Source organism: Xiphophorus hellerii, chromosome 13 (genome assembly GCF_003331165.1).
Source record: "Xiphophorus hellerii strain 12219 chromosome 13, Xiphophorus_hellerii-4.1, whole genome shotgun sequence".
Taxonomy (NCBI): domain Eukaryota; kingdom Metazoa; phylum Chordata; class Actinopteri; order Cyprinodontiformes; family Poeciliidae; genus Xiphophorus; species Xiphophorus hellerii.
Window position 1 is genome coordinate 6766905 of NC_045684.1, and position 25243 is coordinate 6792147.

The window sequence follows — 25243 nt, forward strand, 5'->3', positions numbered from 1 at the left end:
TCACAATCAACTGGAGCTGAGACGTTACCTAGCAACCTCAGCCAAGCCAAGCCCAGCCCGTTACCTAGCAACCCAGTTCTAGTTCCACCGGCAGTTTGCTTTACATTTTCCCCATTTTTCTAAATGAAATAATCAGTGGAAGTTGTACTTTTTCATCAAAATAAGTGAAACAAGCTCCTATATTTTGCTCAAACGTTACTTGTAAGTTAGCATACTTGAAATAAGACAAACCTAAGATATTTGTACAAGATATGACAAAAATACTGGGTAAGATTTTGCGTTTTTTTTTTTTTTGTGCGCTTTTTCAGCTTGAAAGGGCTTGCTAGTATTTTTAAGTTTTAAGTGGTCAAAAGTTTCCATATAAATAAATCTCTGGATATTTTTTTGCTTTACTACTACAGGGTTCATCTGGCTGATATAATTTCTTGCAGATTATTAATAAGCTCACCATAAACTTTTTCTCCTTTTTGGTTATTTTCAACACTTCTGAACATTTAAGGCTAAGAAATTATTTTCCACCCAGTTCCTCTGTTTTCCAGTCATGAAATCTGCTGATATTATGTAGAGTTGTGGCATTTTGTAAAGAACTTGATTCATTTCCAGGTCAGGTGGTTCGTTGATCAGATTGAGCCCAAACAGAACCGCCTTTTAGTCGTAAATCTCCAAATTACAGTTTGCAGATCGATAAAGTTCCTGAAAATAAACGACAAAATCCTTCATGATGAAATGATCGTTTCACAGCAACAGCTTTAAAACCGTCGACTGGTCCAGACACCAGGACCGGCAGCCTGCGGGTTCTGGTTCTGAGTCGAGTCCAGTAGAAGTGGTTTAGGTCCAGCAGCACAGTAAACTCATGTCCGATGCCATCTGACACGTTTAGTGTTTGTGATCTGAAAACGATCGAGATTCTGCATTTTTCCAAGATCCGAACAAAAACCAGATCAGATCCATCCGATTCCAGAAGAATCACAAAATCCAGTAAATCCAGTCGTTGCCACGGTAACTCCTGAATCCCAAACAGGAAGTGGCAGCAGCGGGTGGGTTTTTGTTGTTTGTTTATGTTTTCCACCGGGGTCACAGGTCACATGATGCCGTTGGTGACGTACTGGAAGGAGTCGTAGAGTTTTGTGGTGATGGAGCGCATGGATCCGTCCACCAGCTGCTCCACCAGCAGCTGGAGCTGCTCCTCCGTCAGGGACATGTGGAAACGCTCCTTCAGGCCCCGGATGGTGCTGGAGCCATGGAAGCAGGGCAGGTGGGAGCCTGGACCCAAAAAAAAAAAAAGAGACTTAAAGAGATCCATTATGCAAAATTCACATTTTGAACATTTTCTATATTTCCATTTGCTTCTAAAATCAAAGTGCTTAAATTAAACCACCCGGCTGTTTTTGGTGTCTGGAAAAGGAGTTGTTTCAAAATCTCCGGAATGTTGAGTCACACTGAACTGTTGCCTAGCAACCCAAGCAAAATTCCGGCACGTTTCGTTTTATCGCTGTACAATGGCTGCTGGAAAAGACAAGCATTTTGTTGCTGACTTGTCATTAAGAAACCACTTGCTGCATTCTTGTTGATTTTGCAGGAGGCTCTACTTCTGCTTTTCAAATATGTACGGTCGTATCTTTTTGCAGCCATTTTTTTTATTATTATTATTTATTTCATTATTTTACATTTGAAAATGAACATGTCATATGTTGACATAAATAAAATATTTTGCTCTTTGTTGGAAGAATAAAATAATTTCATGGCCACAAATGGTCCTTGGGCCACACTTTGGACACTCTTACTTTAAACAATTTGATTAATATACATTTATTCCTGTTTTATTTAAAATACATTACATAAAATTTACTTTTTATTTTGATTGCATCACTGTTGTACCTTGGCACTACTAGCTTATTTATTTACTCCTTGAAATCTCTAAACTGATTCTTGGATGATAAAGTAATTCCATCCATTCATTTTCTGTACACCCTTGTCCCTTAGAAGGTTCGGGAAGTTGTGCTGGTGCCTATCTCCAGCTAACAAAGTAATTAAATCAATTAAATCAAAGTATTTTATGGTGTGTTTTTACAACTGAAGTCATAAAATGGGGCTTTAATGAGGCTTAAACAAGCCGCTGTGCAATAAAAGAGGCAATAAAAGCAGCTGCTTCATAACTGTGGTTAATATTGCACCGATAAAAGGTGCTGCACGTTTTATTTTTACCTTGCTGCATGATTTCGACGATCTGCAGCACCTTCTCCATGTGCTTTCTGGCTGCAATCAGACCCTGCAGCATCAGCATCTTGTAGTAAATAAACATGTCTCCATCGAGGCCGCCCATCACCTGAAAACAACACAGAAAATCTGTCAAATTAAAAGCTTTTCCAGTTCAATAAACTGGTTCCCAGCTCACTGAGGGTTCCACTCACGTCTACGAACTCTGACGTGAGTTTGAAGGCGGACGTCTCGAAGCCGAGGTTCCGGGGAGAGCTGGAGAGGATGAAGCCGAAGTCGATGTGGATGATGTGGCCTTCAGAGTCCAGCAGGATGTTCCCGTTGTGTCTGCGCAGATCCCAGAAAACCAGAACGGGTCGATCAGAACCAAAACATGATCCTGGACCAAAACATGATCCTGAACCGACTTTCACAAGCAAAGGAAAGAAAACTAGAGACGACCCAATCCGATACCAATATCTGTATCGGTTCTGAAACTGAATTAAATTCTACATTGGGAGTCTGTGACAATCTATTCAGTCTAATTCTATGCTTTGTGCTCTTATATTTAGAAATATAGTTGGATATATAGAACTTTCTGAACTATTTGACAGAAGTTTGTTCAGGGTTACCTCCAGTATATCATAAGCCTGGCGGGCCGTCAGGCTTAACTTTCACCCCCACCAGGGTGAACATGTTTGTTTATTTATTAAATAAATTTATTTGTAATTGTGATACCAGAATGTGGATCTCTATGTTTTCTGAACATAATCTGCTCAGAAAACCAACAGACTGCCTGTTTTTACCGTCTACATGCCAACAACTTCAGCGAATAAAAGGACAAATCACAAGGAAAGGATCAAAAGACTTTGTTATACTCCTAATTTTACACTTAAGGAATTAATTAATCTGTTAACACACCGGCATCAGATTATTACCAGTTGCAGGAATTTATTTCACAGAGTGAGCTATTTGTGTTAAATCTTAATACCTTTAGAAGCTTTTTGTCTCATTAAAACAATTTTTGTCTCGTAATTAAAGAGGTAAAAATGTGTCTTTATTCTGCTAATAGTCTGATTATATTCTCATAATGTAACAAAAATTTTTGTGGCGTTACACTAATATTCTGTCATACAACTCATAAAAGCCAATATTTTGTTTGTAATGTATTTTTTTAGAAGATAAAGCGACAAAAAAACCCAAATAAAATAAGAAATGGTAGAAAAGATTCAGAGATTTAATTTTTAATCGATTTACTTCAGGTTCAAGCTGAATTTCTTTTCCTCCTCACCTGTCCTTGACCTGCAGCAGGTAACAGATGAGGCTGTATCCGGCGCAGCTCTGGACGAAGTTCCTCTGAGCCGTGAGGAACGCCTCGGTGGTGAAGCTGCCGTGTTCCTGCAGGAAGTAGTCCAGCAGCGACAGCTGACTCTGCTTTCTCACCTGATTAAAACAAACAAACGTCCGTTTATTTTTACACTAAGGTCCACAAAAACACTGAAACAGGATGGATTAAAGTTTGATGTGATTTGTTTCTTTAAATGTTAGACTCGCGCTCCGTGGGGGGTTAAAGTTAGGCCTACCTGGTGCAGGGAGACGGCGTTGAGGACGGGCTCGATCATCCCGCTGTCTGATGACATCACCAGGATCTTATAGGGTTTGATCCACAGAGGAACTCGCTCCTGCTGCCAGATGGACTGAAAGTCACAAAAAAACATGAAAACCAGGCAGATGTTTCAGGCCTGCAACTGATTATTGTTTTAGTTATCAATTATTCTGGTGATTAATTAAATTAAAAACTCAATTTTATTTAAAAATATACAACAAAAGACTAAATTAACTTTTTATAAATAAGAAAATCTTTTACAGCTGAAAAAGATTTAAATTATGTAGCTCTTTCTGTTTGACGCAGCATCAATACAGTGGAGGATTGATCTGTTGATTATTTATTCAATTAACTGATTAACCCTTCTAATTGGCGGTACCATAACTCTGACACTGTAGGAAAATGTCTAACGGTTTCTGAAATGATGAGACGTTGTGCTTTCCAGCCAATATCGGGTAATTTCACTCCCTGTTTGTCTTCGGTTTAATCCGATTAAACACTTTCAATAGACGGTAAATTGCGATGATAACTACTAGATATTGATAGTTCCAGTTGTTATGGAGAAATGGGCAAAAATATTTACTCACAGGACATTTAAAGAACTTCATTCAATGAAAATAAGCAAAAATATCCAGACAGAGATTTGAAACTTGGGCCTTAAATGTCGCTGGTTTACCTGCAGCTGCTTGAGGAACTGGTAGGCCAGCAGCTCCTGCCGCAGGTCGTCTCCACATTTCACGATGACCGACAGCAGCCTCCAGTTGGGCAAGTGGCCGTAAGGAGAGCCTTCTCTGATCCGCCTGACGTTACCACAGAAGAAGAAACCTCAGGTGCGGGGACAGTTTGGTTTCGAGCAGTGTTTATCAAACTTACTTAACCCATTTAACAAACACCAACTTAAAATTTACCTGCAACCACATCTAAATATATACAACCTGGAATGAAAGTATTGTTGTCGTCTTTCTTCATACTAATGAAAAAGTATGAAAAGCTGTTTTGTTTTTTTTGTAAATGTGATCAATCAAATTCAGAGCGTTTTGAGTTAATTACAGATTTTTAAAGTTTAGACTCTCAGCTTTAAAATTATGAGAGACATAAGGAAATCAAGAAAGGAGTTGTGTTGCATTAATAATAACATTAATAACATTTTATATTTTATTTGCAATTTAGAAGCAATTAAAAAAATAAAATTGAGTTGCTTTGTCTGAAACAAAAATTCTCTTCTGAACAATTAAATACGAAAATAATTTTCAGATTAAATCGTTTGTAGTTAAATAAAAACAGCAGCAGCTGTAATTTGGCCGTGAACGAACCGTTCAAAAGAATCTAATCAGTCATCAATACTCTCAGCAGGAATCATCTCTCTTCGTCCAATCACATCCTAGCGTTGTTTCTTTTCTTTCCACCGGTATCTTCAGTTTTCCTTTTCAGTGACCCAGTTTTAATCCATTTATTTATTATTATTGTTAAACACAATCATTTGGTAAGCTAGCTGTAGCATTGCATTTTAGCTAGCTGCCGTCACGGCTAATAAACGGTTGTTGACATGCAGTACCTAACAGGCCACTAGGGGGACCCGGGGGCCACAGTTTGAGAAAGACTGCGTTAGAGGACCAACCTGACTTTCTCCTCCCAGGGTTCCTTGAGGGCGACGGCAGACGGGTCCTCTGGGTCTCTCCTGAACGTGGTCGGAGTCTGAGCGAGGTTCTCCGACAGGCGGCGTCTAAAAACAAACATGGAGGCAGAAATCAGACGACCAATCGGACGACGCTTCTTCACTGCCTTCTAGAAACACCAAAAGCTCAAAACTGAGTTTATTTTTACCTTAGCAGAACATGGCTTGATATCAGAAATTGAACATTTGTAATGGAAATGCAGCTACTGAAGCATTAGCATGAAAAAATGCTCTAATCTATTGATTTTAGGTGAATTTTTGTGATCACAAAATCGATTTATTTATATAAAATTTGCCGTTATCCAGCTAAAAACCAAACAAAGCTTTATTTATGAATCCCTCTGGAGTCAGGAGGGCCACCTAAAGAGCCACGGCGGGCTGGGTTTGGCCCCCGGGCCAGGAGTTTGCCTCAGACCTGATGTCTCCAGCAGCGATGAACACGGGCTCTTTGCTCTCCAGGCTCGTGATGCTGTCGACGGAAAACTGGCTGATGTTGTCGCTGCTGCTGGTCTGAGCCTCTCCCTGTAAAAAATAAAACTTATTTATATTTTCTCCTGAACAAACTGAGGCTGAAACGATTAATCTGATTAATTGATTATTGAAATAATCATCAACTAATCTATTAAACTTTACAGGCACAAAAAAGGCAATTTTCACAACTAGGCCTGTCACGATAGCAAATTTTGCTGAGCGATTAATTGTCTCAAAAAATTATTGCGATAAACGATAATATTGTTTGAAGACTTTTTTACACTGATTTAATGGAAATGACGTAATAATGCATGTGATTTCCTGCCAAAGATAGATACATTTTATTTTCAAAAGAATATTTAACACTGGAGCTGATAAACTAAATAAACAAAACAACCAAAAACAAAATGGATTCTCAGTCTCCATTAACAAAAAATGTACTTGATAAAAACTAAACATAAAGCCAAAGTGGAAATAAATACTGCATTCAACCAAAAGACTGCAGATTCTGAAGTCTGTATATTATGTTGCCCTTCAGTAATAATTAGATTTAAATAGAGAAGATGGGCACATCGACTACCTGATGCAATAGTTCACACTACATGATTTTTTGCTCCTATTTTTCCCCTTACAACAATCTTAGACCTTTGGTCTTCCTAAGATTGTGTGGTGTGTTACGGTAGATCGTCGTTGCCGCTCCGATCTAAATCAGGGTTTTTTCTCCGACTGGGATCTTAACGCAGCCTGTTCAATGTGACAGGCAGCCAATCAGAAAGCGCGGATTCTCCTCCGTGTTTTCTGATGGGAAATTACGTCGGGGAATCCCAAACAGCTGATACTGCGCAACCCGAAGTCCAGCCGACGTGGAAACAACATTAATGTTTATTCAACATGCAAAGAATATAGAAATGACAAGAGGAGAAGTTGGAGCGAAATTGCTACCGCAGTTGATAAACCCGGTAACTTTTCAGCTGTTCTTCGTTAACGTGACGTAAATAGGTTATAATGATTTTCATTCAGTCAGGACTTTACGCTGACACTAGTTACATGCATTGCAGGTAGATTGTTGTAATGCATTGATTAATGCCTGGTTTTAAAATTAGTTCACTGAACTTGTAGCCATTATTTTGTGCCCATTGTTGGACACCACACGGCAGGAAGGAACCCGATCGAACCGTTATACCTAGGATTTCTGTCGGCTGTGTGATCTGTCAGGTTTTGAAAATGGGCCGACAATCGGCCGCCAGCTCTAAGATCGTGCAGTGTGCGCTGGGCTTTACACTAAGGAAATGAGGAAGGGAGGAGTTAGTGGAGAGAACCGGAGTTGAGCCTTTTTTCATTCGGTGTCATCAACAGAAAGAGAAAAAGGCCGGAAGAGACGATAATGCCGATAATTGAAATGACGTCGATAGTTTTAATTTATCGTACGATTAATCGATTTATCGTTTATCGCGACAGGCCTATTCACAACATAATCATTAAACTAAAACTGTGCAAAAATATAAACATTTTGTTTAAGTTTTTCTGTAAATCTGTTCTTAGTAGAACTCGGGTGGCAGTTTTAGCTCCAATTATCAATAGTCAATCTAAAAATAATCAATATGAGAGTTGAACTTTTCACATATTGATGCTTGAATTGTTTTTTAGCTGCAGATTCAAATAAAGGAATGCTATTTTATTGAATTTTTAGGCAAAAAAATCTTAATTTTCTTGTATAAAATATTTTTATTTGTTTATTTGCCCCTTTTAATATATTTCTAATGTTGCATAAAAAAGGCTAAATTGTCAAAAAAAAAAAATCTGTCTGATTAATCATCAAAATAATCAATCAGTAGAATAATCGTTAGCTGCAGTCGTAGAGGAGCCTGAACGCCGTTACCTCCACCTGCAGCTGTCCGATGTCATCGGTCGCCCAGGCGTCGTCGTCGTTGTCGTAGTTCGGCACGGTGGAGAAACTTCCTGCTCTGTGCTCCGAGGTCATGCCGCTGCCAGTACCGGGCGTGCCGCAGTCCAGGTTCTCCGCAGAGCGCGCCGAGCGGATCCGGGTCTCCGGGATCCGCGTGGGAACCGGAGACGTCTCGAAGCTGTCGCACTCCAGAACCTCCACGTAGATGATGTACGGAGCCTGAAGGAAGGAGGACAGATACACAACAAATGTTTTTAAATGCATGTTCACCATTTTTCTAACAAACTTTAATGCATTTTAGCTGATTTTTATGTGGCAGACCAAAACAAAGTAGTGGATAGCAGTGAGGTGGAAAGAAAATGTTGCTGGTCTTCAAACTTTTGCAGTAAAAAAGCTGGAAAGTGTGGCATGCACATCCAATATATTCACATCTAATGAGTCCATTAGATGTGAACTTCTAATACATCTAGCTTAGGCTTTAATCTAAACCTGTGGATATTTGGTCTGAGTTCTGCTGGACTTGAGTTTTTTTATAACATCTACCAGGTTTTCTTCTAATATAAAAATGACTCGGTTTAAATGATGCCAACTCCCACCTGCAGGTGGCACTCTCTTACTTCTGCTACACTGATGCTTATTTAAGTTCAAGTTAAAGTCTGTGGATGATACGGCGAGTAACAAAAAACAAAAAAAAGTCACATTTACAGTCACACAAAAGCTCAAATATTGCAAAAATATTTTTGCAAATATTTCTAAATTACCACAAAAAGTTTGGTATAAAAAATTCACAAAAACAATCGCAAAATCTTGGAGGGACTGATTGATATGAAAATACCCATTGAATGCAGACACAGCCTTTTATTGATATTTTAACAATATCTAATTAGTTTTTTTCACTACAAAACGGGAGACTGAAACATTTGTAGAATAGGTTTTTGATGCAGTCAAAAACCTCATCATACAAAAATATTTTAATCGAGAAATGTTTTGGGTTTTTTTTAAAATTGGCACACAAATGTATTTTCTTCATTTTAATTTGCGCAATTTTATGGTTAAAAGAAATTTAAGCATCAAAACGATTGAATTGAAGTTATGCTAACTCCCACCTACAGGTGGCAGTATTTCTTACTTCTACTACCTGCTGCTTTAGCCTTGACCTAGTTACGGTTCATCATTGATACAGCGAGTAAAACAAAGTCATATTTACTGTCATACGTAAGCACAAATATTGCAAAATTTCTCAAAATCTGTGATTTAAAAAATAAATAAATAAAATTGCAAATTCCTTGAAGGACAGATTAATGTTTAAAAAGGTGTTTAGTATCATTTAATTTTAAATGAAGGCACAGATAATTGTTAATATTATAACAGTTTGTTAATGGGTTTTATCAATTATGGCAGAACCGGCCCTTTAAGAACATTAATAATCTTAATCTGGCCCAAAATGAAAATGAGTTTGTCGCCCCTGGTTTAAATCATTAAAGGAAACCTCAGATACCTTGTTGCCCTGTATTTTACTTGGGGGCATCAGAGTGAAGGGGGCTTCTGAACCAACCTTGTCCTTGGAGTTGAGGACGACGGCCTGGGTGTGGGGGACCCGGCAGACGTGGTGCTGGTGCTCGGCGGTCGGCAACCAAACCCGGGCCGGCAGCTTGTGGTTGAGCATCGACAGCTCTGAGATCAGCCGCTGCGTCTTCTGCTCTTTGGTGGGCAGCGTGGCCAAACGCTTCCCGATGCAGAACAGAGACTTGACGAACTCCCTCTGAGGACGGAGACGCTCCGGCTGCAAACGGGTTCGGACAGATTTCACAAAGTGGAACCAAAACAACAACATCAACAACGACCCGATAATCCCTGCTACATCTCTCTAACGCCACATGAACACGACAGAGTTTCAGGTCTATTGTAAATAGAAAAAAAAAATTTAAAAGGAATAAATTTCCACCTAAACAAACAAACAAACAAAAAAACTGTTTCAAAATTTCTAATTTTGAAACAAATTTCAGAACTATTGTAGTTTTTCCAGCAAATTTTCTACGAATCAAACTCAAGTTTTCCTGTTTTTTCTAGAAAGATTCTGAAATTAATTCTCAACATTTCTTTGACTTTTCAAACTCAGAAATGTCCAGAAAATTTATGAAATTAAAGAAAAGATTTCTGACATTGTTCTTACATTTTCAAAACTTTTTTCTAGAAAATTTCTCAATTTCTTTCCAGAAGTTGCTAAAACAAATATTTGATACATTTATTTACATTAATTTAATTGTTTCTGGATCAATTATTCAATATTCTATCAGATGTATTATCTATTAATATTGATCATGTATCTATTATGATACATATTGTTATTGATTTATTGTCCAGCCGTAATTCATGATGAGTTTTGTATATCCTACGATAATTAACAAAAAGATGTGTAAAAATTTACTGCAAATTAACTCACTAATCAGAAGTTTATCATTTATTTCTGTTTTTTTCCTTAACATCCCAGTTGTTTCTACTATATTTTTACATTTATTGAGATACCCATTTATTATTTTACTTCCCTTTGAGAGTTGCCATTTTAAAAATTTTGTTGTGCTCTCTTTCGTGCTCGATGACAATAAAATGAATTCTGATTAAAGTGTTTTTAGTTTTTACATCATTTGTTTGAGACCAAACCAGGCTGAAAGCCAAACACTGAACTCAAATGTACTTTAGGAAAAATAACTGTCAGCAAACATTGTAATATAATAATGACCTTGGCCCCTTTTTGTTGCAACATCTTCACAGTGTCACCACACTGATGTAAAATGATGAGAAGAAAATGTGCAACAACCAGAAACAGGAAATTCACATCTGACAAATTATGTAATTATTGCTAAATGTTAATTTTCATTTTTTTAAAAGAGAAATCTCGCTGGTTAAGAGTAGCTTGCATTTGCATCATGAATATTTTAAATGGAGTCTGGCATCTGTTGCATCTGCGTCCTCCCGCCGTAATAAGACACTCGTCTTATCAAAACCCAACCACCTCCGCCGCTCCGTCTCCACGGCAACCACTCCTTTCACAACAGCTAGTTTATGTTGCTTGGCGGCGGCGTATCGTGTTCCTCTCCCTCTGAACTTCTCTCACATTGTGCTCCAGTCCACTTTCATCTCTTTGTGATGCAAAGAGACAAAAGAGGAAGTTTCAAAAATTGAGCTTCCGCCTCTCAGGTAAAAGATGAACAAAGAAGAACTGCGTTTCAGATGACGAAAATCACAGTTCTGTAGTTCCCGTCAGCATTAAAAGACAAAGTGTTGAAAGAAAGGGCTTCACCAAATGAGAGCGAAGCTTTAAAGTCAAACTTTGTATCTGATTTTGAACCAGGAGTTCATTTGATGTCAGAGGGATGGGCCTTCCTGAAGCCCGACTATAAACAAATGTTTGACGCAGCTTGGATTGTGTTGCATCAACATCCAGCTGGGCACGTCCGTCTCCCAGCCAGGCTTCTGTCGCTCTCGTTTTTCTTTTGCAAGTTAAACAAGCTGAACCTGAAAGTACCTGCTGGCAGCCGCAGTCCGTAATTTCAGCAGCAAACATTCCTAACGTCTTAACGTCTGCAGCCAAACTAGAGAAAATGTCTCAGTTCAATGCCTCGGTTGGTTACTCTGTAATCTGCATCAGAATTTCTTTCTAGTTCTGCAAAGGAAGCAGATCAAAATCAAACAGAGCAGGTTTTCCTTATCGGCAGTTCAAAAGTTCAGCTGCAGAGAATAAAGAAGTTTTATTTCTCAGATTCAGCTTTTCCAAACCAGAATCGACCAATAAATTTCAGACAAAGTGGAAAATGAGAACAAAAGTGACAGCAGTCGTTTCTTTAAGTAGGTATTTTCTCCAATTGCGTCACAGAAAACGTCTGGCTCTCAGCCAGGATGCGACCGAGCTGCCAACCTGGAATGTGACAACACACATATATCTCTGGTTTCTCTGCAAACTTTGACTGGAAACCAGTTTGACCTTCCTCGTTTGACTTCACATCGTGTTTACTTTCAGCTAAAACCGTCTGTATCCGTTAAAACCAGACAACCATCAGATTTTCCTGCTTAGGTTGGGTTGTTGGGGGTTTATTTTGGATGAGTTTCCTACAGAATCAGTTTGTTCCTGGTGCTTTTAGGTCATCTGCAGATTCTGTGCAGCATGAAAAACATCTGGAATCCAAACCGGCAGCGTTTCCATTACAAAATCTCTGCAAAATGTTCTCAATATTACACTAATGTAAAAAAACAACACATTTTTGCAATTGTGGAAATGTAGTTAAGTATCATTAAACTGCACACAATAACTACATTTAATCATATTTTCCAATTTACTGATAGTTATTGATGATGTTGTGGAACAAACTGTGGAAAAGATACTAAAAAAAAAGACAATTTCAAATAAAGTCAGTTTTTAAAGCATCATTAACTAAAATTGATTGAGAAAACGATAAAACAAAATTCTTATGATCATAAAATTTTATGATAAATGACAACCGCTTGCTAGGGCTGGACAATATGGCTCATAAACGTATATAAGCGATTCATATCAATAATTATTGATTATATTTTTATTTTAAATATTGACTGCTAAAATGGAAAACTTATCAGTTTTAGCTCCATGAGATCGTTTTTGGTTTTATTTTTTAGCAGTTATCAGGTACAGTGGTGAAACCTTAAAATGCTGCTGTGCCAGTTACTCAGCAGGGTGTTGCTAGGTAACCAAGGAATGAGTGGGTTGCTAGGTAACCAGAGTGAGTGAGTTAGTAGATTCTACCAACTTAACTTAGCTTAGCTCTCCCTGACAGTTTTAGCAGCTAAAGTCTTTCCCCTGCCCACAACTCCCAGAATGCTGTGCAGTGAAATTATTGAATATTAGCTGTAGATATTGGTTAAGTGTTTGTGGTGATTTGCTGGTTGTTGTATTGATTTGTAGCAGCAGAAACCCGTCCTGACGTCTCTCACCTCTTCATGGACCGCCTCCACCTTCGGGTTGCTGCCCGTCCGCCTGAGGCCGGCGCCGGGGAAGCCGCTCGCCAGGGTGGCGTCAGACTTGGATCTCTGGTGGGTCCTCCGGGATGGAGAGACGAACACGTCCCCCTGGTCGGCGCCGTCCGGGGAGCCGCTGGCGTCCACGTTGCTGCTGTTGTGGCGGCGGTGACGGTGGGGCGGCGAGGGCAGCGGGCTATCGGAGACGGACCCTGAAACGGACCGAGGCTCGTCCGACCGCGGCTTGAGGTCGTCAGACAGGATGAGCTTTCTGAGCTTGGTGCCTCTGGAGTGGCGCTGCGTGGAGATGTGCATGTCGGAGGAGTAGGCGCCAAGCAGCCAGGCGGACAGCAGGGAGAAGGTGATGCTGGACCTGCAGCGGTGGATCTGAGGAACAAATCACAAGATTAGCTTCTGCAACGCCAACAGGAAGTTCTGCAGATGTACAGTAATAATTTGTACTGAGTTCCATTTATTAACCCAAAATGTACGTAATTATGGTGTGAATGAAAAAAGATGTAGAAAATCAATAGTTTGAGGTCAGCATTTCAGGTTATTCTAAAAGACAAATGTACGACGGCATATTAAGCCCATTATAGGTGGAAATACACACTTCTTCCAAAGACCTAAAAAAAAAAAAGCTCATAAATTTGTGAGCATCAAAAGTCAACAATCAGCAAGAAAGAAAAACATATTTTGAGATTAATCTCAAAGTTTTCTAGAAAAAAAAAATAATGAAGATTTTCTGAGCCTGTAAAGTCGAAAACTTTAAACTTTTGGGAATTCTTTGATTCAAAAGTCAATTTTTTTTATTTTTTGTACTTTGAAATCTCAGAGTTTTAATCCCAAAATATTAGTCTTTTGTTCTTGCAAATTTTCTACTTTTGTAGCTCAGAAATTTCAGTTTTTTAAAAAAAAAAATTTCCTTGATTTTTCCCTCAAATTTTCTACTTTTGCAGCTCAAAAATTTTCACTTTTTAAAAAAAATTCTTGAGATTAAACCCAAAATTTCTAAGTTTTTCCTCTTCAATTTCAGACTTGTGCAGCTCAGAAATTTCCAAATATTTTCTTAAAAACTTCTGAGATTAATCTCAAATTTTTTAGTTTTTTGGCAGAAATTTACTACTCACAGTGCACAGTGCACTGTGGCACAGTTGGTAGCACTGTTGCCTTGCAGCAAGAAGGTCCTGGGTTTGATTCCCGGCCTGGGGTCTTTCTGCTTGGAGTTTGCATGTTCTCCCTGTGCATGCGTGGGTTCTCTCCGGGTACTCCGGCTTCCTCCCACAGTCCAAAAACATGACTGTTAGGTTAATTGGTCTATCTAAATTCTCCCTAGGGGTGAGTGTGTGTGTGTGTATGGTTGTTTGTCCTGTATGTCTTTGTGTTGCCCTGTGACAGACTGGCGACCTGTCCAGGGTGAACCCCGCCTCTCGTCCAGAACGTAGCTGGAGATAGGCACCAGCAACCCTCCCAACCCCACTAGGGACAAGGGTGAACAGAAAATGGATGGATGGATGGATGGAATTTACTACTCTTCCCCCGTTTCCTCCCTATCCACAATGTCCGTAGTAGAAATGAAACAAACTGCTGTGATCGCCACCTTTTGTAATGTCGGCATAAATGTAATAATGTTATTACATTATAGGTGGGAGAAAGTATAAAAGGATTAAGGATTTTATTACATATTGCATTATTACATAATGAAGTTTTAATGATGTTTTATTACATTTTGAAGCCACATTTTTTACATTATTCCATATTATGGTGTCGTGACATAATGCGGCGTCACCAGGTGTGTGTGTGTGTGGGCGTGTGGGTGTGTGTGTGTGCGTGTGTGTGTGTGTGTGTGTGTGCGCGTGTGGACTCACCAGGTAAGGTTTGATGGCGTCGCCCACCTCCGTGTCCATGTGGACGTACATGCTGAGGAGCTGCGGCAGGTAGAAGTCCACCTCGCCGTCCGGGAAGCTGAAGAGCCGGTTCCCGATGTACGCCTGAACGCCCGGCTCCTTCGACTTGTACAGGTAAGAGATCGCCATGGAAACGTCGAACAGCTTCGACTCGAACAGCCGCAGCAGCCACGACTGCTTGGAAGACGACGGCGAAGGCGACTCGGATGGCGCTGCAGGAGGCGTCTGCTTCTGGACAGCAGGAGTCTCTCTCTGTCCTTCGTCGTCGTTCTCCTCCTCTTCCTCCTTGATGAAGCTGGTGTCGGGGTTCATGTGCCACGGCGGGCCGCCGCAGTCGGTCGCCTCCGCATGCTGATGGTGCTGCTTCTGGTCGTCTTGCTGCTGTTTGTTGTCGAGCAGCTTCACTTTAAGAAGAACTTCCTGACAAGCCTTGAGAGCCACCTCTGGGTCAATCACTGGAGGAAGAGGAGCAAGTAGATGAAGATCTGCTAGCAACTCGTCTTCATCACATTCATAAAGTCGACGACGTTAAATATAACTGCAATGATATGGTTTATTTAGGCAGCCATAGAGAAATAATGGTCAAATTTCAAGGTCATACTTTCACCATATTATTCCTACTTTTATAAACGTCAAAATATGTAATTCACAAGCTTAATATTTAGTTTAAAAAATAAATATTAATCTTTCAAATTAAATATTTAGTTAAGACGATAAACATGTAGTTCACACTTTTGCTATTCAGCAAGATCGTGCAATATTTCAGTTGCCTGCTAAATATCTACCTGGAAAGTTAAAGGTTTACCTTCAATTCTGATTTTCTGTAAGCTAATTTGCAGAATAGCTAGGAAAGTAAATATTTAGTATGCTAGCTAAATATTTAGTTCACACTTCTGCTGTGTGAACTAATCGGTTCCCGATTGCATATTAACTAAATATTTAGCTTGAACCAAAAATATTTTTGGCCCAAGCTAACTAACCAAAATATAGCAAGCAATATTTAGATTGCAAATATTTAGCAAGTAAGTTAAATGTTTAGCTAATTTGCTAAATATTTAGCAAACTGAATGTATTATGAAGACAGGAAGCGATTTTTGGGTTTCCTGCTAAATATGTAGCAAGCAGTTCTTAAATAAATAATGCAAAAACTGGAGTACATTTTAAAACTCAAAATTTAAATAAACAAAACAACAAAATGAATTATGAAGTCTGTCCTTCAAAAAACAAGTTGAGGCCAAAGAAATAGACTGAAGACAAAAACAATAAATTATGCAAATGTAAATTATTGAGTTAGTTTTAGTTTTTCATGTGATTAATTGATTTATTGCTTATTGTGACAGCCCTATGTTTAACATGCCTTATTTTCATGACTTAAATTAATTTGGTTTTAGAGCTACAGCTGCCTCAAATCTAATGAAACCGTTTCATGCTTTCTGTTTATAGCTAAAAATTATCAGCTAGGAGCCGTAAATCTGGACCTTCGTCCTGGAGAAATTAGTTTACGATCCGTTTTCATATCAGACGGAAACTTTAATCTGCACAGTTTGTTTGGAAGTCGCTACCTTGATCGACGACCAGGTCCATCTCCATGGCGTCCTCGGAGATGACGTCCAGCAGCGGGCTGGGGCCCCGCTGGTCGCCGCCGCTTGACACGCCGCTGCTGCCGATGCCTTCGCTGCTGCTGCCTAGGCTGCCGGTGCTGCCGATGCTGCCGCTGGGGCTGGAGCTGCGCGGGCTGGCGCTGGGCGACGACGGCTGCTCGCTGAGGGGCGGCGGCGGCAGCTGGAGCTGAGGGCGAGGATGATGATGGTGGTGGTGATGGTGGTTGGGGCAGTCTGAGGAGCTTTCAGAGCAGGAGGAGGATGAAGAAGAGGAGGAGGAGGAAGAGGCACTGGAGGGTGAGGAAGGACAGGAGAAAGTGGTGGGAGAGGAGGAGGAGGTTGGCGGCGGTGGCTGGGCAGAGTGGGCCGGGCTAATGTGGAGCGGGCAGAGCGCCGGGGATATGGAGACCTCGGTGTCGGCCATTTTGGGGAAAAAAGGCCTAAAAAAAAAAGAACAGAAAATTTAAATACGACGGCTGTATAATATATTATTGGGTAGTAGGTAGCAACATTCGCTCAGTTATTTAGTTTCTTCATTTCAAACAAGGACAAATAATGTGAAACGTGAGATTTGTCCGACTTCCTGCCAGCAGAAGGATGCGACCATCATCTGAATAAAACTGATCTGTTCACGTAAAGAGTCCAAGTCAGGATCAGAAATAATCATACAACATAGTTCTACTCAAATAAAAGTAAAAGTAAAAAGTAGCCAGTCCAGAAATTACTCAAGTAAGAGTAGAAAGTATTTGGTAAAAAGTGACTGAAGTACTGAGATCAAAACATCAATCATTTAATATTTAAAAATTATTTCATCAGGCAAGCCAAAATATAAAGTTAAGTGGAAATGTTGGTATTTTAAGGACCAAATTGACAATAATGTATAAACAAAAAATTTAAAAAATCAAACTAGACAAAATTTTTCCAAATCAGTTTCTGTCAATAAAAAACTGATGAAACTTTAACAAAAACTGCAGGTCTGTGTCTGGTGAATTTTTGGTTAAAACATGTTTGTTTTTCATTCAGTGGGTAAAAAAATCCAGAAAATTTACTCAAATAAGAGTAGAGATACTTTATAATAAAATTACTCAAGTAAAAGTAAAAGTACAACGTAATAAAAATACTCCTAAATGTGAATTTTTTTGAGTAAATTTAACTAGTTGCTATTTGACTCTGGAAATGATCCATATCTGTGATGCAGCATCAAACATGGCTGGAGGCGGGACAGGAAGTCCTCCATGCTGGATTGGTGTGCCAACGGCATGACGCAAGCGATGTGCATCACCATCATCATCATCCTCATCCTCCTCACTGTGTGTCTGCAGCCTGAGGAGGCGTCTTGTTTCTATTTAAATGTTTCATCAGTCACAGCGCACCGCTCCCTCACATTTCTTTTTGTTTACAGATCACGATGCCTCAAAAGCCTCTGAAAGGCTTAAAAAACAACATTTATTTTGATTTGGTCCCTTTTTAAGTCATATTTTCAGACGCAGCTTCACTGAAGATACATTTTCAATTATTTTCGATGAAAACCCCAGCAAAACCCCCCCTGAATTTTAAAGTTTTCCTCAATTATTTCTTTCTACACACCGAGTAAAACCTACAACTCTGATTTATTGACAAGTTCATCAGTGAATGCCTCTTACTTTTGATTTTTTTTTATGACTAAGGATGTTTTCACACCTGACAATCCAGTAGACTCGGTTTGATTGGAGAAAAAATTGCAACATTTGTTATATTTTCAACTGCTGCGGTTCACTTTCACACTGTGCAGTGTGAAAAGAACCAAACTAATTGGAAAGTCTGTTCCCCTCCTCGCCTGTGGGGGCGCTGCACCAGGAACCACTGAAGGAAACAACACAAAAACCTCAAAATATAAACAAAAATTGAGTACAATCAGATTTTAGCAGTTGTAGGGTTTCTCTTTTGTCTTGAGAGGTTTGTGTATATTTACCCTCTTTTATTAACATTTATATTGATTTTAGGTATGAAACAATCGGATTAATCATGATTAATTGGTTATTGAAATATCAACTAATTTAGTAAGTTATTAATCGTTAATTTGAGCATACAGGCTCAAAAAAAACCCTCCAACTTAACAGTTATTGAGCCAAAACTGAACTAATATGATCAATAAAAATTTTATTTTCTTAAGACGGGCCTGAATTGTTTATTTGCACCTTTTATTTTCAATTTTGTATAAAACAAGCTTATGTGGTTAAATGAAAAATCTGTTGATTTTTTTAAAATCTGTTGATTAATCGCATTTTTTAAATCCGATTAATTGTAAAACACCACAGACTCTTTCTCCCGTTGGTATTAGACTCTTTCATTTGTTTTGGTTTTAATTACCCAGAATTCCCTGCACTGTAGTCCACTTCCTGCTTTTTGAACTGTCTCCAGTTTTTAGGTAGACTAGAGTTTGCTTTTTTGGTCCAGATCAGAGTTCGATGGTGCATTCACACCTTCCCAAACGAATCGGACTTGCTAAATAAACAGACTTGAGTTTAATTAAAGTGGACCAAACAGGGCCGGTGTGACCGCACCCTAAGGGTCTTCATCTTCCTAAAGAGTCCCTGATCACACACAGCTGGGCATGAGATCATCCCACTGCGGAGATAGTGTTGATGCTTTCCAGATGTGGAGCCTGTTGTCACGGTGACGTCGTTTACGCAGGGGAGTGCCGGCTCGCTGTAAATTGTTTCTATCAGATTTGTGTTTTGTATGCGCGCTGGGATTCACATCCTGCAGCTGTTTCTGATCGCTGCTCTCCTCTGTGACGTCTGAGGAGGATCTCAGGTCTCACTGGCCGACCGATCCGGTTGCAGAACTCGGGTTCAGATGCTTTGCTTTGCTTAATTAGCCAGAAAAACGGGGTGTAGACACAACCTGGCAAGACTCAAAAATTTTCCAGATAGTAGGAGTTGAAAATAACAATTTAAAGGGCTTTCTTAAAAACAAAGTGGGTGATTTTTTTTTCACAGTTTTTAAAATTAAAATTAACTGTTTAGGGAGACAGCACTTCAAATTATTTCTACATTTTAGATCCGATTCAATTTGTGATATAAAAAGCATCCTAAACTGTGAGCAGAAGATTAAATCTGTCTAATTTAAGATGTTTAAGTTAAGGCTGAAACAATTAAATGTGATTAATCTATTACTTAGATAATTAACTGACTCTACACAAACTCTAAAAATTGCCACTTGCTAAAACAACAACACAGTCAGAGCAATAATTTAGCCAAAACTATACAAAGGATACATACATTTTGTGTTCAAGATGAAAAACCTTCCTTGTCTGTAAATATGTTCTACCTAGAACTCAACTGGATAACTTTACCTTCACCTGGTTCAAAATGTGTAAGAAATAAAAAAAAAATTTACTAAGCACTTTTTGATGTCCATTAATTAATCCACAAAATTGTATTTTAATGCACTTCAAATATTGTGTAAAAGGGCTAAAGTGGTTCAATGAAAAATGTGACAAATTTTATCCGATTAATCGTCACAATAACTGACAGAATAACCTATTATTAAAATGCAGCCTTAGTTTAAATCCAGAGTTGATGTGATTTCAGGAGCTGCTTTTCACACAGGGAAGCGAATGATGAAACAGTTCAGAGGTCAGGGGCTGAGACTGATTCGAACAGACTCGGTGAACGCATCGTCCTCGCAGTGATGGAGGAGGGAGACGTGTGCGGCTCGGGGCAAAGTGTGAGGTTTATCTCAGCCGCTGTGAGGAGAACCACGACAACAATCCAGCCGTCACTTCCACTCTTCATCAGGAAGTAAAATCCATGTCAGCCAGGTTCCTTTTTTAAGACCCACAAAAAACATACATTCCTAAATAAACACGTTCATAGTGACAAACTTTACTCGTTTGTAGTGAGAAGCTTGTGTTTGTTTTACCATCTCTCTCATGATACTTTTATTTTGACTTCAGGGCTGAAACGATTAATCGCCTTAATCGTTATTAATCAACTTTTGAAATAACCATCAACTAATTTAGTAATCGATTAATTGTGAACTTGAATATACAGACTCAAAAAAAGGCCATTTGCTAAAAAACAACCAACATACGAGTTTAAGTAAATTAACTATTTGAATGGTGCATTCAAGATTAAACACCTTTGTCTGTAAATATGTTTAAACTCATCAATTTTTAGCGTCACATGGTTCAGATTTACTAAATTAATGTCATGTTGTTGCATGTTTGGCAATAAAAAAAATGTATTTTCTTATTTAAAAAGGGAATTTATTTACCGTAATTATTTGTTTATTTGCATCTCTTCTTTTTTAAATCCGATTAATCGGCGAAACAAGCTATAGATTAATCAATTACTAAAATAACTCAGTCCAACTGGCTAAATATTACATTAAAACAAAAAAATAATGTTCAAAACACTTGGAATATGCTAGGCAAAAGTTACTACCATTCAAATAATTGTTAGCAATATGAATATTGCAAACTCTGATATTCCGAAGACGATATATTACAAATCAGTACCTCTAACTCTTACTAAGATAATACTGTTTTAAAACAAATCACTCTGTTCTACTACTGTTACTTCATAAATAGTAGAATGACCAAAAGATTGAATATTTTTCAAAATAAGCATTTGAAAACTACAAAAGTTACCAATTAAGCTGTAAAAAAAAAAAAAAGCTTTGCAAAATCTCTTGTTATTTTTCTATAACATTTTAGTAAAGGTTTTGTGAAAATTAACCTTCTAACAGTATGGATAAAGTTTTAAATTTCAATTGGACGGAACAAAAATTACAATTAACTCATTTTAACCTACACACATCATATTTGTAGAACATTTGATTTACTTTCAGGTTATCTTTCTACTACTGCAGTAATGTTGCTAGTTTTCAGTTAAATCCCTCTGTAATGCCAATAAGCAACGAGATTCTGCTCATAAAGTGCTATGTTATTTGACTAACCTTCTTTATATTTACATCAACACATCTTAGATTATAATCAAAGTAGAAATATTAAAATCACCATGTACTAAATGGTTTTTGACACAATATGCAGTTTTTGAACAGAGGCCATTTTATTTGGATCGCTATGAGTTAAAACGAAGTGCCGTATTCTGCCCATCACACCTGCTATGGTTAAAAAAAGGTGGGAAACACCATGGTAACCACGTCCCGAGGCCGGATACGGTTAAAAACGGACTTTCACAATAAAGCTCGTGAATATTCTAAATAAAAGTCGCCTTTTTACGTAGGGATCAAATTAAGAGAGCCATTAAAAATATATTTGTCAAAATAAGTATAAGACTTACTCTTTCTTTGTCAACATTAAGAGTTAGTTTCAAAATTCAAACTAAAAAATGGAAAAATAAAATACATATTCTTAAAACTATAATATGAATATTTTATTTTTATGGATTTGATTTATCAGTTGTTGTTTTTTTTTTAGTAAATATAAGATCCATGCAGAGTTCCGTGTAAACCCACAATAGGATATGAAAACACGAGGATAGAAATGTCGTTCTGAGGATAAAAGTTGAAGCAATTTGAAATTAAAGTGTCTTGTGAAGATACAGGAGTGTGGCTGCCAACAGGACAAGAGGAGGAGGAGGAGAGCCGCTCCCTCCTGATGAAAACAAACTGGAGGAAGGAGGACGATAGCCGGGCTACAGAAGGCCCACACCCGTGGATTTAACGACGGAGCAGCCGAAGAAGCCGCAATGCTAGCAGCGGTTTAACGAAACTAGCAAAAACAGAACCAGAACGAAAACCGAAAAAGTGAAACGTAGTGAAAACACCGAGGAAAAGGGGGGACTTACCCGGCTACTTGAGCGCCTTCACTCCGATCAAAAGCTCCTATACACGAGGTTATTATCCAGTTTTAATCTTTTTTAACCCCCCAGTTAAGTCCCGGTGTTTAATCCAGGTTGTGGTGCGGGTTCTGGTCCGTGTTTTTAGGTTCCGTCACGGTCCATCTGCTCCGGGATTCCGTGGCCTGGCCGTTCACGGCTCCTTGCTTTAAAGAAGCAGTGACGCAAGATCCGTAAAGACGAACGTTGCGTACAGTCTGCAACTTCCGGTAGAATGTACACAATAAAAGCACATTAAAATACGGATATATACGAGAAAATATAAATTATCAACTCGAAACAGATTTAACTAAACTAACAAAATGAAAAAATATATTAATGCATAGATTTACATCGTGTTAATTTCTGAATATTAATTATCTCAATTTCAAAAATTAAAAATATATAGAAATCTCTAAAATGGATTCTAAAAAGAAATCTTAATGACTTAAAATGAACCAAAACATCCCATCCTTATACGGAGGGTGGAATCATAAGAACTTTTAAAATCATATAATTCTTCTGATTTTAAAAATGAATTATTAAAATGTTGTTCAAACATAAAATAGTTTAGATTTTCATGTTTTGCTTTTTATCTCAGTAAATGAAGACAGTTCTACTTATTTCATTCCTTTTTTCCCAACTTTATATTGTTAAAATTATTCTCATTCGGTGCCAGTTTGATACAGATGGAAAGAAAAACCTTTTATTTTGAAGTTAAGACACCATCAGGTCTGAGGTTCTTACAGGTAAATTGACAAAGCAGCTGTTTTTGGTCGTTTCCGTTTTGGACCCAAACGACAATCCTGTCTTCCCACACAAGTCTCAACGTCAGCTCATCAGGAAAACCTTTCAATTACCACGCTTAAGATTCTTTAATATCCTTTTCAAAAACTCAATAATTTTAATTTATAATTAAAGAGAAGATTAGAATAGAGTAGAAAGACAAATGATCATAGAGAAAATAAACACCAGAAAATAAATGAACGTCACGTCTTTTATTCCATCAATGTAGGAAAATAGATTCACATTAATGTTCTGGCTTCTCTCCTCCATCACTCTTTTTAATTTCACAACAGAAACAGGGCAAAATAAAGGTGCATTTCACTCAAAACTATCATCTCCAAGCCAAAACATATTTTCCTCCCTCTCAACCTCATTATGACATTAAAAGTAAAGTGCAAAAAAAAACAAAAAAAACCATAAAGCCAGCAGGTTAACAAAAGAAAAAAAATCAACATTTACAGGTGATAATAAAGAGAACCCAACAAACAGCAACAGGGAAACCATGCGAAGAGCTGGCAGTGTCTTTCACAAATAAAACAGAGCAGGGAAGATTTTTAGAGCAACCGTAAGGAGGGAAACGACTGCACATCAACAAGCTGTACAACTGTCTGAAACAGCAAAGACACACAGCAACACGCAGAACAAAAGACCGACAGCAAAATAAAACAATACAGGATTTTTCAAATTTATTTGGAGAGCAACAATTAAAAAAAAAAAAAAAAAAAAAAGCTGCTCTGTGTCAAATCCCCACTCAAGGACTACATTACCCAGAATTCCAGAGGAAGAGCAGAGGCAGAATCTTTTTTTAAATTTTTTTTTGCTAAAGTTTAGACTTCCTTGAGTGAGTTTTTAACAGCACATCAGAGTTCACCATCATTACATTAACTGCAGAGTTGATCATCTTCCAATTTATCATCAATTTTATTTATCCTCTCGACATTCTATGTTGTTTCCAACAGATATTAGGCAACACAATCTTAATAAAGGCAGCTATTGTCAACTTTTAAAGTAAAAAAAGCTAATTTCATGTTTTTAATCACAGCCAATCCAGTCGTCTGAATATTATTTTGAGCAGGCTGGATGTTTGTTTAATTTACTTTAAAAACTAAGTTTTTTATATTAGCTAAATTAGTGACAATACTTTGGAGTTAAAAGTGACACCAGGCTGCACTGCAAAAAAAAGACAAACTTTTACCAAGTATTTTTGGTATAGTTTCTAGTGCAAATATCTCAGTATACTTGAAGTAAGACAAAACAAACAAACTTTTCAGCAACGTATAGCAGCTTGTTTTAGGTCAATAATTCCTTAATATTGATGAAAAAGAACTAGTTTTATATATGGAAAAATATCTTGTTATAAGTGAAATAAGCTGCCGGTGGAACTAGAACTTTTTTTTTATCAATATTGACTTAAACAAGTTCCTATATCTTGTTGAAAAGTTACATTTAAGTTAGTCTTGTCTTATTTCATGTGTACAGATATTTGCAGTAGAAACTAGACCAAACATACTTGGTAAGGTTTTGTGTTTTTGCAGTGTGTAAACAGGAAGTGCCATCGGAGAGCGTTTGCGTGACTTGGTCTGATTCTCCAGCATCATCGCACCAATACCCGAATCCCGATTCATTATCTTTGCTAAAATGACCCGTTTCTGGATTTCCACAGTGAAAGTTTTCTTCTGCTTTGCACTTTCAAAGCTCGGTTCCCGATGCAAACTCCCAGCAAGGCCATGCCGGACCAGAGTTAGCCAAAACTAGGCATGCCCAACATTTGAGACCATTTCTACCAACACCTTCACCAATTCCACCTCTTGGTATTTTTAAAATCTCAAACTGCAAATACTCGCTCTTCTTTTAAGCTTCAAACATTCAAAGTTCCTGTAATTCTACTTCCACTTGCTCAGAGAAAAGATCACGCTGGCGCCTGAACTGCCTGAATCCAAACTCGGTTTTCCTCTTTAAAATTCGAGGTATTTCTGATGACTTTCAAGCAAACCAGCTGACAAAACTCTGACCTTTCCATCAACGTGTTATCTGATAACTCATTGTTTCTCATTTCCCCTGAAGTAAAAACTCCAGATCAGAATGTAAACTAACATCAGAAACGTTTGTTTTACTGCATAGCTCTCCTTCCAAACATTCGCAAACAGCATTTGAAAATAAATCTTTTCAGATAAATCAGTGAGAGCGCCAAACAAAGCTAGATTAGAGTTATAACTATAAACAACCAGTTTGACCAGTTTGGCCCAGAATGGTCCTGCTGGGGGGAATCGGCTGCTGA

The 25243-nt window shown here is 38.2% G+C and overlaps 1 protein-coding gene across 1 annotated transcript; it reads right to left on the minus strand.

Moving 5' to 3' along the window:
• Window positions 1-256: 256 nt before the first annotated feature.
• On the minus strand, window positions 257-22373 carry LOC116730595 (phosphatidylinositol 4-kinase beta-like). Its single transcript, XM_032579937.1, has 14 exons — window positions 22150-22373; window positions 16313-16791; window positions 14712-15205; window positions 12820-13230; window positions 9410-9637; window positions 7828-8073; window positions 5893-5999; window positions 5421-5525; window positions 4479-4602; window positions 3780-3893; window positions 3488-3639; window positions 2412-2544; window positions 2206-2326; window positions 257-1263 (listed from the first exon to the last, which is right to left on the minus strand). The coding sequence occupies exons 2-14, from the start codon at window positions 16773-16775 to the stop codon at window positions 1082-1084; spliced, it is 2880 nt and encodes a 959-aa protein (XP_032435828.1). The 5' UTR covers window positions 16776-16791; window positions 22150-22373; the 3' UTR covers window positions 257-1081.
• Between the last annotated feature and the right edge of the window lie 2870 nt (window positions 22374-25243).